Source organism: Manis pentadactyla, chromosome 2, assembly GCF_030020395.1.
Source record: "Manis pentadactyla isolate mManPen7 chromosome 2, mManPen7.hap1, whole genome shotgun sequence".
NCBI lineage: Eukaryota > Metazoa > Chordata > Mammalia > Pholidota > Manidae > Manis > Manis pentadactyla.
In genome coordinates, this window is record NC_080020.1 from 178019779 (window position 1) to 178032258 (window position 12480).

At 39.7% G+C, this 12480-nt stretch overlaps 2 protein-coding genes across 5 annotated transcripts in view; one reads left to right on the forward strand and one right to left on the reverse strand.

Moving 5' to 3' along the window:
- APLF (aprataxin and PNKP like factor) overlaps nt 1-9569 on the reverse strand; it is an 88696-nt gene extending 79127 nt beyond the window's left edge. For both annotated transcript variants that reach the window (XM_036908227.2, XM_057497127.1), the window contains exon 1: nt 9194-9569. In XM_036908227.2, the coding sequence (XP_036764122.2) occupies nt 9194-9289 (96 nt within the window). In that variant the 5' untranslated portion in view covers nt 9290-9569. The remainder of the gene's footprint in view (nt 1-9193) is intronic.
- A 168-nt stretch (nt 9570-9737) lies between these two features.
- The window catches only part of FBXO48 (F-box protein 48), a 72212-nt gene continuing 69469 nt past the window's right edge, over nt 9738-12480 (forward strand). The window contains exons 1-3 of one of the 3 annotated variants that reach the window (XM_057497128.1): nt 9738-9814; nt 10531-10670; nt 11748-12093. In XM_057497128.1, the coding sequence (XP_057353111.1) occupies nt 11788-12093 (306 nt within the window). In that variant the 5' untranslated portion in view covers nt 9738-9814; nt 10531-10670; nt 11748-11787. Of the gene's footprint in view, nt 10671-11747; nt 12094-12480 lie in introns of all 3 variants that reach the window. The other 2 variants (XM_057497129.1, XM_057497130.1) reach the window with 2 other exon arrangements.

Below are 12480 nucleotides of genomic sequence, written 5' to 3' on the forward strand. Positions count from 1 at the left end.
ATGTGAAAATGTCCTTGCTGTTAGGTGATACGTGTTGACATACTTAGGGATGAAGTGACATAATGCATGCAATGCACTTTCAAATGGGTTCAGGAGAGAGAAAAAAAATAAATGAGAGAAAGTAAACACGGCAAAATATTAACCATTAATTAACCTAAGTTAAGGATATATAAGTGTTTACTGTACTCTTCTTTCAACTTTTCTGCAAGTATGAAATCTTTTAAAATGAAAAACTGAGGGAAGTTAATATTTCAAAAGTGTTATTTAAAAGGGTTATCAAGTTACCTAGAAAACGTAATGTACATGATTGCTACGTAACTCTATTTACAGTCTTTTAAATTTAAAAAGCCTCTATTTAGCTACATTGATTTTTATTTTAAACTTTGATTTAGACTAGGCACCACAAATTGGTAGCCAATGGACAAAAATCACTCACAAGGGTTTCTTTTATGTTTTACTTTGAAAAGTATGTGTACTGCCCATCTCACCTTAAGTCCCCAGCACTCCCTAAAATCTTCCATGGAGCCCACTTCACTCTTTATTGCACACCTGGCCTCTGCAGACATTTGAATTGGCAAGTCATGAATTTAAACTACACCTATACTTTCTACTTTTTTTTCTTTTTTTACTGGAATATAGTTGATACACAATATTATATTGGGTTCAGATGTACAACAGAGTGATTCTACAATATTATTGGCTATTGAGGTACAAACTTCAAATTAGTCACAGAACTGGAAGTACCTATACTTTGTAGATGCTAATTCTTCACATGTGACACTGTACCTAGTTGCCACTAGCTGCTTCATTAAGATATTCATTTCTTCTTCCATAGTAGTATTACTTCAATTCTGTTTAGGGTAACAATGCACCCAGTTAAAAATATCCAAATGGCCACGTGGCACACTTCTAACAAATGAAGTAAGAGGGAGTATGTATTAAACACCTTTTGTAGTTTCTGTATCTGATGCTTTGGTATCTGCGGCCTTGCTGACTAGGGAATGACTACCCCTTCCGGGGTCACTGGTACCTCGAGAGAGTAAATGACTCACCTGTAGTCCACCTTTCATATGCAAACTAACCAATCCAAAGCCTGTACCCCCCTATCATGGCTTTACCTGGCTCTTACACTTCCCTAGTCACCCCAGGGCTATGCACCTGACAACTAGGGGCAGTCAATACAGTCCAGAGCCCAATAAAAGTCAAACTAGACTTACCCTGCTTTGCCCATTCATTCCCAACAAAATCACAGAAAGGCTCTCCTGCAGTTCCCCTAACTCTGCTTTCTGCCTTCAACTGACCTCGTGTGGCCCTGCATGGCACGGTATACCCTTCTTTCTCTTGGGTAATGTGAGTAATAAATTATCTTTTCAATGGCAATCATCTCATGATCTGTAGCTGATACACTATACCGGAACAAAACAAAATCCACATTTTAAAACAGCAGAGCTTATGGAAAAATTGCCTTCTCGGTAATGAGGAATAGGCTCAACTGGCATGCACCTTTTGCCCTTTGCCTCTCTTTCTTCCTGCTTAAATGTAGCTGCCATCATATGACTAGAAGCATGAAAGCCACATGCAAAGGATGACAACAGGAGTACAGTGAAGCCAGTTACTTAAGTGGTTACATCAGCCCTACTGACTGCGCCTGAGAACCTGTTACAAAAGAAAAATCAATTGGATTAAGCTGCTGTTTGTCACATTTGTTACTTGCAGCCCAAGGTAATTATGATTAATACCCATTACTCTAACAACTGTTCTACTGATACTGGACAATCTAATAGCAAATTCACTTATGCTCAGCCACTCTGAGAAGGAATATTAGAAAAAGAAAAGCTACCTACATCATGCACTCAAGTACATAAGCTTTTTTTAATATTAAAAGAATTGCACAGCATACAGCACGAGCTTAGAAAAGAAACCTTGAAGTTCCTTTTATTTATATACAGGCTGAATGACAATGCTGAAATCACTCCTATCCTTTGTTAGCAACAGCTCAATTGATAGCAGTTTTTCTTCAGATACTATAGGAAAAAAAACCACTTGAATTCTTTCATATCGTCTCTTGAATGGGGAGAGCTCTCTGTTTTTGTATCATTTCTGTACTGCTACAATATGGATCTTTATCTTTGAATTTCTAGTTTTGAATTAGATATTTCATGTATTTTCACGTCCACATAAGTCCTTTTTCCATTTTTAAGACATGAAGTTTGTGCTAGAAGATAAAGACATGAAAACCCAAAAGAACTATTTGTGATTTGTTTGCCAAATATTTATTTTTGGCATTTACTGAGGTCAAAAAATGAAGATTTTTCTTAAGTTAGGTTTCTGATTTCTTTATTAGTTCCAAAATTCTAAAAATAAAAAACAAATCAGAATAGCTACTGGATCCTGAAAGAGAACAGAATAAATAGTACCTTTCATTTTATTTTTGCCTATATATATTATTTACTGAAAAATCAGCATGCTTTAACTTTTCTTAAAATGTTTTCCTAGAGAAATTTCTGAATAAAAAAGATAGGTATAATATATCTCATGATTCCAATGATCCCATTTAGCCTGGTTACTATAAACATAAAAACAGAGAAGCAGCAATTTTTTTTTTCAGTATTCATTACATAATACACCAAGTAAGGGCTGAGATAATAAAAATTTTCTTGTACAGTACTTTATAATTTAATCTTTCATACAAGATTTATCTAGTTTGCTCTATCAACAACAGATAACATATAGACAAATTTAAACTTTCATGGTAGAGAAAAATAGAAAATCATCTGCTACGGGATTTGAGCCTGTATTATAAGAAAATGCATATACCTAAAGCACCATGGGATTTATTTTAGGTATAATTTGCACAAAATTCTTTCCTCAAACTTTTCATGTGTCTAGCAAATAAAATATAAAATTAAGAACAGAGACAGTCAATAAGCCATAAAATTTTCTTATCTAGAATGCCTCCCAGAGCCCCAACACTGAGACTCTGCCATAACATTAGATAAGTCGATTTTATTCCTCAACAGAGCAAAAGGTAGTTGATACAAGATGTTTAATATTATTGTACTTGGAATGTACCAAAGTTCATTTTCTGATATTAAGAAAGGGCAAGTTTAAGGAAATGGTTAGCCAGAGACTCTCTAGGCAGACTCCAATTTATGAGTAAGTGCTCTTTAAAAGGTTATTAATATACCGGATATGGTCTGTGAAACTTGTGAATATACTTTCCCATAAGAATAATGGTGTAAACAGTACTTAGGTTATCCGCTGCCTCACAAACACCTACTTAATCCACAATACTGATGAAATGTGGATCACTTCAATATTAAAAAGTAAAATACAATAATTTCTGAGCCCCTAACTCAAGATGGCTGAATTATTAGCCAATATGATGGAGTTATGCTGACTTGATACCACTGAAATTTCAACTCATCCAACCTGTTGGGCTCTCAATGCTGCTTGTGCAATGAATGCTATACAAATGAGAGAACGTCGTCCTCATCATTCATAAAATAGGCAACATAGTGATTAAGAGCATTAGCAAAGCTTAATTAGGATGGCAAAATTGGGTTTAAATACCCACATGAGACTTTGATAAATTAAAGTTTACGCATCACACATAACAATGTGACACTGCTACCAAGTGTTACCAAGTTCAGACATTTCTTAAAGACCTATTCTGTGCTAAGCATTCTATTTAGTGGTGTTGCCAGAAGTGGTTTTCAACTCTGGTTTCTCAATACAATCATCTTCAGAGCTTTTAAAAACACAGATATCCAGACACTACTTACAGAATCAAATTACCAGAGAAAGGAGCTCAGACAGGGGTGTGAGAAGATGGCACAGCCAGGTTGAGTAGTACATGGGAGCAGATAATTAGGAAACATTGCTTCTAAAATACATAAATACATATATATGAAAATAAAATCACTACACACCTATTAGAATGGCCAAAATCCAAAAAAATTCAGCACCAAATGCTAACAAGGATGTAGAACAACAGAAGCCTTCATTCACTGACAGTGGGAATGCAAAATGGCACAGCCACTGTGGAAGACAGTTGGCAGTTTCTCACAAAACTAAACACACTATTACCATACAATCCAGCAAATGTGCTCCTTGACACATTTACCCAAATGAACTGAAAACATGTCCACACAAAAACCTGCACACAGATGTTTATAACAGCTTTAGTCATAGCTGCCAAAACTAATGACTAACCAAGACATCCTTTGGCAGGAAAACAGATAAACTGGAGAATATCCAATGGACTATTAGTCATCACTAAAAAGTCATGAAAGGCCATGGAGGAATCTTAAACACATATTAGTAAGTGAAAGAAGCCAATCTGAAAAGTCTACATATACATACTGTATGTTTCCAACTGTATGATATTCTGGAGAAGGTAAAACTATGGCCACAGTAAAAACCTGCCAGGGATTGATAAGGGAAGGAAGAATGAACACAGCATAGAAGATTTTTAGGGCAGTGAAACTATTCTGTGTGATAGTACAATGATGGATAGGTGTCATTATACACTTGTCCAACCCACAGAATGTGCATAAAAGTTGAACCCTAGGATAATCTATGGACTTTGGGCGATAAGGATATATCAGTATAGGTTCACTGAATTACCACTATACAGGATGTTGAGAGTGAGGTGGCTATGAGTGGGGGTAGGGGGTAGACAGTATTATGGGAACTCTGAACTTTCTGTTCAATTCTGCTGTGAACCTAAAACCACCCAATAAAATAAAACCTATTTAAAAAAAATACATACAATAGAGCAATGTCTGTAAGTTAACCAGGGTCATGGATATAACATGATTAATCCCACAAATTGTCAGCACTTACTCAATTGTCCAATATGCCATACACTTTCAAATCTGAGAGCTTCAAATCACACATTCATTCAGCCTGAAGGGCCCTTCCCTCCCAAACCCCCTACTCTCCACCTACCAAAATGCTAACCATTCTAACACTTGAAAGTCAGCTCAATGTGTCACTGAGTTCATAAAGCCTTCTCTGATCCCTCATCTTAACTGTGGGTACCTTCTTATCTCTCTCTGTATCTCTGTATCTTGTTTGGCTCATGGTGTTTAAACAAAACTTTTAATTAAATGTAACATTTTAAAAATAAGAGGTTATATCTTAAAATTCAGATCTTACTACTCTTGAAAAAAACAGTATGACAGTTACCAAGTGGGAATGGGGGTGAGCAGCAATGATTATATCTCAGACCCCTCTCTCCTTATGGCCTCCCAACACTGAGGCTTTTGTCACTTATGGCATCGCTGTGACTTATCGTTGTCCCTGTGTGGTCTTCTTACTCCCTCCCACTTCCCTTCCTCAAGGTGGTTGCATGGCTCCAGTCCCCACTTCAGGCTATAACCCATTTAGTTACTTGCCTCTGTGTTTCTTAACAGCAATTTGTTTCTCTTTCATCCCTATCTGACTGTAGGATAGATTCATTAACTATTTTCTGAATTTTCTAAATTATTAATCAACAAAACAGGAAAAATGTGAACACTTAATCCTTCATGAATGTCGCTCCTGAGGCTTTAGCTGTTGGTACCATTATTTTACTGTTAATTCACCTCAGGACTCTATGACATCCTTTCAACACCTAAGGTTCAGGTAGGCTCTTTGTGAAGGTTGGAAGATTGAGAGGCTGAGACACAGGAAAGGAAGGAAAAAATCGTGCTGAAGGCCTGCTGTGTGCTAGGCACTGTACTCTGCTCAGTGAGAGTGAAGGGGCAAAACCAAGCAGCTAGGAGTGCTTGGCACACCCCTAGGGACAAACCTGGTTGGCCCGCATAGGACTAACATTCCAGGACAGCCAGTGTGGGATTCTGCAACAAGCAGGAACAGTAGAGTGGCCAGGCCCGGAAGTGGTTACTCTGTGTAAACTTTGTGGGCCACATACAACATTCTTAGTAGTGGTGAACTGATGCCAAATGAAGTCTATACTAGAGCCCTTGACTACTTCCACCTGTCTGCCAAAGTCTGACTAGGTATCTGGTATGGTCCTTTTTCTTTGAAGGAAAATAGATCATAAAGGAATGTGTCATATAATCCCTTCTATCACAGTAAGAGTACAGAGAATTTGAAATCAGAAACAGTTTTCGTTTAAGAATGTAACTAGGTTTAATTAAAGAAAAACCATAAAGCAAATAATTTGGCCTAAAGGTATTCTATTGCTTGACATGTACTGTAAAACTGTTTTTTAAATCAATTTTTAAAATTTTAGTTGTAGATTCACATGCAGTTGAAGGATATAATACAGAAAGATCTCCTACCATTTAACCAGTTTCTCCCAGTAGTAACAACTTGCAAAACAGTGTCAAAACCAGATACTGACACAGTTGAGGTACAATATATTTTCATCATGACAAAAATTCCTCAGGTTGCTGTTTTATAGCCATACCCAATTCTCTCCTGCTCCCCTCCCCCACTTTTTCCACCCCAAGCACCCACTTATTTGTTCTTCATTTTTATAACTCTGCCATTTCAATAATCTTATATAAAATGAAATTGTACAATATGAAATCTTTGGGATTGGCTGTTTTCACTTGAAATAATTTTCTGGAGATTCATCCTGTTGTAAAACCTTTTAACTGGAACAAATCATGAAAGAGAATTACAACCTAGTAAACAAAGACCTTGAGTTCAAGGAAGACTCCCACTAACACAAAGAGCTCAAGAAAACTGAATTTCACTGTCCTGTAAAGACACAAAGACATTTTCATTGTGAAACTGTTTTGCCACCAAGACTGTTCAATACATTAAAATTATAAACCTTTAAGCCTGTGTGGTCATTAAGGTTTGTGAAATTTGTCTCCAAAAAACATAGCTAGCTAAATAAGCAAGTTAAAAATCATCTTTACTAAGATTAGGCATTTCAGATGGACAGGAATTTACAATGAACTTTCTGAGTTTTCCCACTTAGAACTAAGTTTCTGATCTCTCAAAACAGCAGGCTTCATGTTGTGTTTTAACCACTGCAGAGAAGAAACACATATATTTTGTCAGCTTCAAAATCTTAAAAACCACAAGGTAATTTTTCTGCAAATTTTTCCTTCAACTCATTTGGGCTATCATTCATGACTACTGCTACTGTCTGCCAAACTCGGCAACAGAATCTCATCAGTGCATGATTATTTGAAAAGTAAAAGCAAAATCCTGACTAATAAGACTTTCTACTCCTTAACATTTAAAAAAACAGAAACGAAATAGGCTCACCTCTCATTAGCCTATAACACAAAGATCAACTGCAAATAATGAAACGGTCTGCAACCTGATTCCAGGTTTATAAAACATAGGCCTAAAATTCATCTATCTTCTAACCATATCCACAGTACTGTGTGCTGGTGATACAATCTGTTAAGCAAATCAAAACTCATTAATCACCAGACATTAAGATTTCTAGATGAAGCACATAATCTGCTAAATTTCTAACTCAAGAGATGGAAGGGAGGAAAAAGGGAGGCAGGAAGGGAGGAGAAGGGAGGGGATGGTAAGGGAAGAGTAGAGAAGGAAAGGAAAGAAGGAAGAAACCTCTGGCAATTCCTTCAAGTGTTTATACAGATTAAACTATGGAGAAAAGTAACACTGTTTTTAAACACTTAAGCAATTACTTGTCCAGAAAAAAAATAAACAGCAGCTGAACTTCAACTTCCCAATAACCTTACTACAAATACATATATGTACATACACATACACACCACCCCTTTAGGACTGACTTCCCCATTGTCCCCTTGAACTCCTCCTCCTCCTCCTTGCTTCAGGAACTGTCCTACGGCTAATACCAAGGTTCTGTTTAGACACTGGGGGTTAACGAGTATAGTCCACACTCCTTACTCACTGATAGCTCACTATCAGACACAGGTTTGTCTCCACAGTCCAAAAGAAAATTCCTAGCGAGCAGACACCCATGTCTCATTCATGGGTGTCTGGTCCACAGTGTTAGGGTCTGCAAAAAATGCTGCACAAAGCTGGCACTTAACAGGATACGGTGAACGTTCAAAAAACAAAGCAAGGCACAGAACAGCGTGGCCTGGCATGATGCATGCTAAAAGTTGGGCAAGAAAGGGTATATGTACATATATATTTGTATTGGTTTTTACAGACATAAAAGTTCTTTAGAGCAATAAGAAAGAAATTATTCATCATAAAACTAATTGGGGAAAGGTAAGAACTGGGTGGAAGAGATGGGAAGGAATCTCTTCACTGTATATACCTTTCCATGCTTTTTGATATTTGAACCACCTGAAATGGTTCAAACCACCTGAATGGTTCAAGCCACCATTCAAAAACTGGATAACTCATGTTATTTAAAAAAGAAAGAAAACAATATATCTTTAGGGAGAGATCTACAGAATTCCAGAATGCAATAGACAAATTTTCTAACTCCTAAACATCCCCAAAAGGGTAGAGAATATAGTTTAGTGGCACTGTGTAGAAAAGCTTATGTGTTCCCTTTAAATAATCTATGGCTCAATTTACTCCTTTGAACAATGAGGACAGTAAGAGTACCTAACTCATAGGGTATGAAGGGATTAAAGAAGTTGGTATACCTGAAGTCCTTAGATCAATGGAACACCACAGGCTTACATAAGGGTTAGTATTGATATTACTGTAGAGTACTACAATAAAAGTAAGGCCCACCCAGTCCCACAAAAGCTTAAAAGAAATTATTCTAGAAAATATAAATCAGAGGTAGGCAAACGTTCTGTAAAGGGCCAGATACTAGAGTAAATATTATGGCTTGGTTAGGCCAAGAGGCAATATTCTCAACTCTTGCGCAATTATTCTACCTAAAAGGCTAATAAGTTTTTGGTTGTTTACATTTTACATTTTAAAATTTAAAAATCATTCTTGGACGTCGGCCCCCACAGAAACACGGCCCGTGATATGTTTGCCCTGGATCTGTCTGGACCCAGGGCCATAGTTTGCCCACCCCTGTTAGACATTATAACGATTATAACGCAAATCAGTGCTTTTTAAAGGTGACATAAGGGAAACGTTTGTGAGTTGATCAAAGTTGACTGTAATACGTGCTGTCCCCAAACTTCTAAAACCCAGACAGGCAGGGCGGGCGTGGTGGGGAATCGGGCCAGGACAGGGAGTGGGGGCCTCAGGAGCCAGCAAGGGCCTCACACGGCCCCCCGGGTCCGGGCCGAGACCCTGCCACACTTACTCCCAGCAGCGGCCCGCGGCCGATCACCGTCTCCCCGGACGCCAGGACCACCGGGGGGCCGCCGTCCTGCGGCTGCAGCTCAAAGCCGCTGGACATGGCGGAGAGGATGAGGCCCCTGGACAAGGAGACGGTCCCCTCCTTCCATGGACACGCGCGAGGCTTCGGCGGGTCCTCAGAAAACTACGGGGGAGGGGAGCGAGGGGCTCGGCTGCCCTCAGTCCTCCTGCCGCACAAGGCCCAGGGCCGCGCCCCAAGTCTAGCCTCTCTACTTTTAACAGTGACGCCGCGGGGATTTCTCCAACAGGCCGCCTCAAAACTACTGTTTAAAAGCCCCGGTTAACCGCCCCGCTCTCCCCGGTTGTCCCCCATTCACACAGCCAACCCGTCTGGAATGATGCCGGGCCCTGTAGTCCCCGGCGCCTTCCTTCTCCGCGTTCGCGGAGCTGAGACGCCCTAGTGAAACTACAATCCCAAAAGGCAATGCGCGCTCCTCTCTGCGCCTGTGCAAAAATCTGAGTCAACAGGGCGGAGTTAGTAGAGTGGGCGGCAACCGAGGGACTATGGGGAAGGGTTCGAATTCCGAAAGATTTAAATCGCGGGAGGACGAGACACCGCAGCCCAGTAGGTAGGAGGGTCCTCCCTTCCCACCGACGTCGGGGGGCAGGCACGGAGCGGCCTGGGAGCCCGCGCGCCTTCTGTTCTGCGGCTAGGATCTGCGGTGACAGTGGGTGCCGACGATTGTTGTTGATCATCTGTCAGTGCCCCCGGACTCGGGCAGCGGCAGCCTGCGCGGGGCACGCAAGGAGGGTGGCTCAGATGGGACGTCGGGGTTGTACCTTCCTACCTGCGGGATCCAGACGGGTTGGGCACTCCCCGAAAGCCGCGCGGCGCCGCCCCCTCAGTCGGCGCTGCCCCCGATCCCTCCCTTCCGTGTGTCACCTGAAGGGAGGAGGGATGGGCTCTTACCTAACCAGAGAGGTAATTCAGCGAAGTTTGACTCATAAAGAAGAAGAGGCAGAAGAGGGATAGTTTTCCAGGCATCCAAGCCAAACTGGACTTAGAAAAGAAGCCTAGTGGGATTTCAGAACCTCGCCAAGCACCTCTGACTCTCAAGTTCAAAGGCATTCTCCGCCTCCTGTGACTATAACGAGAGGACGCATTTTATTCCCCAGTGAGATCCTGGGAGAAGTAACAAACATATAAATGTACAGTAAAGATCTCCTAATATGAGACTCTTTTCAAGTATATGGTAGTTTGGCTTCGGTTTGTGTTGATAGTAAGAGTGGGGAGGTGCATGGCAAAAACTTGCTCCTGACTCATGAACTTGTTTTTATCAGTTTACTTTCTTACTTCCCCAAACCCTCAAGAGGAAGTCCTCTGATGAACACTGACATTAAAATTTTAACCATCATAGCTAATTTGGATCATAAGCAGCTGAACGGGCGTAACTGTGGTCTTGGCAAATTCAGAAACATAGGTGAGTAGCACATCTCGGAGGGGCAATTGTCATTAGTTGGTTAAAAGAAGTCCTTAGCAGTTATCTCAAAACCCTCTTCCTTTATGGCCACATCGCCAGTCCCCCCTTGTAAAAGGAAGTGCAAAATGGAATAAACTGATTTTAAGCGAATATGAACTGTCTTTATATGCAAAAATAGGTTCATGCTTTCAGTGGATATCAGAAGCCTACACCATGCAGTTTAGGTAAATTAGCTGAAAGTGGACTTTAAATCTTTCGTGACATACTATAGCTTGTTGAATTGTAAACATTGTTGATAGTTATTAATCACTGTTGCTTGATGGACTCAGCGACTGTTATCCTTAGTTCATAATTAACTATGCATGTAGGGTAGCTTCAGGAGGCCATTTCTAAAACACTAGTCTTTTAGCCAGATTCAATATTTGAGATTTAGTGTCATTATAACCCAGATCTCGACCTCTTGTACATTTCAGGTAGTATTTGTCAAATGTAAGCTCCTCCCCATTAAGTATGAGTAAATAAACAATTATGTAAACTTCTAAAAGGCCATCAGATTTATGAGTCAGTCACAAATTATATTTGGAGAACTTAATGACAGGCACTAGTACCCACAGACAACAAATATTCAGGAGTTTAACAGAATTGAATCATATACACTTTCAGAACTATTTTCAATAAAATTGGAATTAAATGTGTTCCCACAGTAGTCATTTCTACTACTAAACTCAGTAAATTATAATCTGCAAAGAATCACTTCTCTCTTTTAGATAATGTTTCTTTGGGTGCAGAAAGAAGTTTTTTGACATAAAACATTTACAAAAATATTTAAAAAGAAGGGAACTAACGTGTAGAGAGCCTCCGTGCAATTCAGATGTGAGGCAGGCAGTCTACACATTATCCTGTTAATCCTTGCAAGAACACACAGGAAAGGAACATCATTGGCCCCATTTTACAGATTGAGAAGCTCAAGTTGAGAAAGTTAAGGTTCTTTAATTCATACCCAGAAAGTATCTGTCTCAGAGTAGGATCTATAGTCTGATCTGAAGAGACTTAGTATGTTTAAACTTTGCCTTTTAGGTCCCGTGTGAGAATAATTTACTAAAATTATCATCAAGCTATGCAGAGAATCTCCAGGAGGAATATTAATTCAAGAGTTTCTGACATAGAGTTGAACTCTGTGGATGCTGAAAAGGAAAAAAAAGGGAATCAAAATAACTTTGTTGAACTGCTTCCTCCAGAAGTTACCTTTAAAATTTTCAGTCAGCTGGACGTTTGGAGTTTGTGCAGAGCTTCAGTGACATGCAGGAGCTGGAATTACACAATAAGAAACAGTGATTCCTTATGGAAACCTCATTGCTTGGCTCTAAGAGCTGTGTGCCAAAGAGAAATAGATGATGATGTGGAAAGTGGTTATTGCTGGAAGGTAAGTTTCATCTTTATAGTCTGCAGTGTTCTTGACCATATGGTGCTGGGTTTGAGCTAACTGTACCTTCTGCTTGGAGGAGGTAGGATTGCATGTACAGAATGATATATACAGAGTATGTTGGTTTTCAGAGTTAAAGTTGAATTATTATTCTTTTCCTACAAGTCATGCTATCTCCCATCCATCCTTTCACATTTTTTAAAATCCTAAATTCAAGCATTTCCCTCTGCTAGCCAGAAAGAAAGTGTCTACTTCTTTTCACTCTGTTATCCAAAACCCCCAGCAAACTCTGTGGCTCACTCCATACACACATACACACAATATGTGTGTATCAGTGTAAACACAATCTTCTTTTCAGCCCTGTCAGTCAGCTTCTCTAGTTTCAAA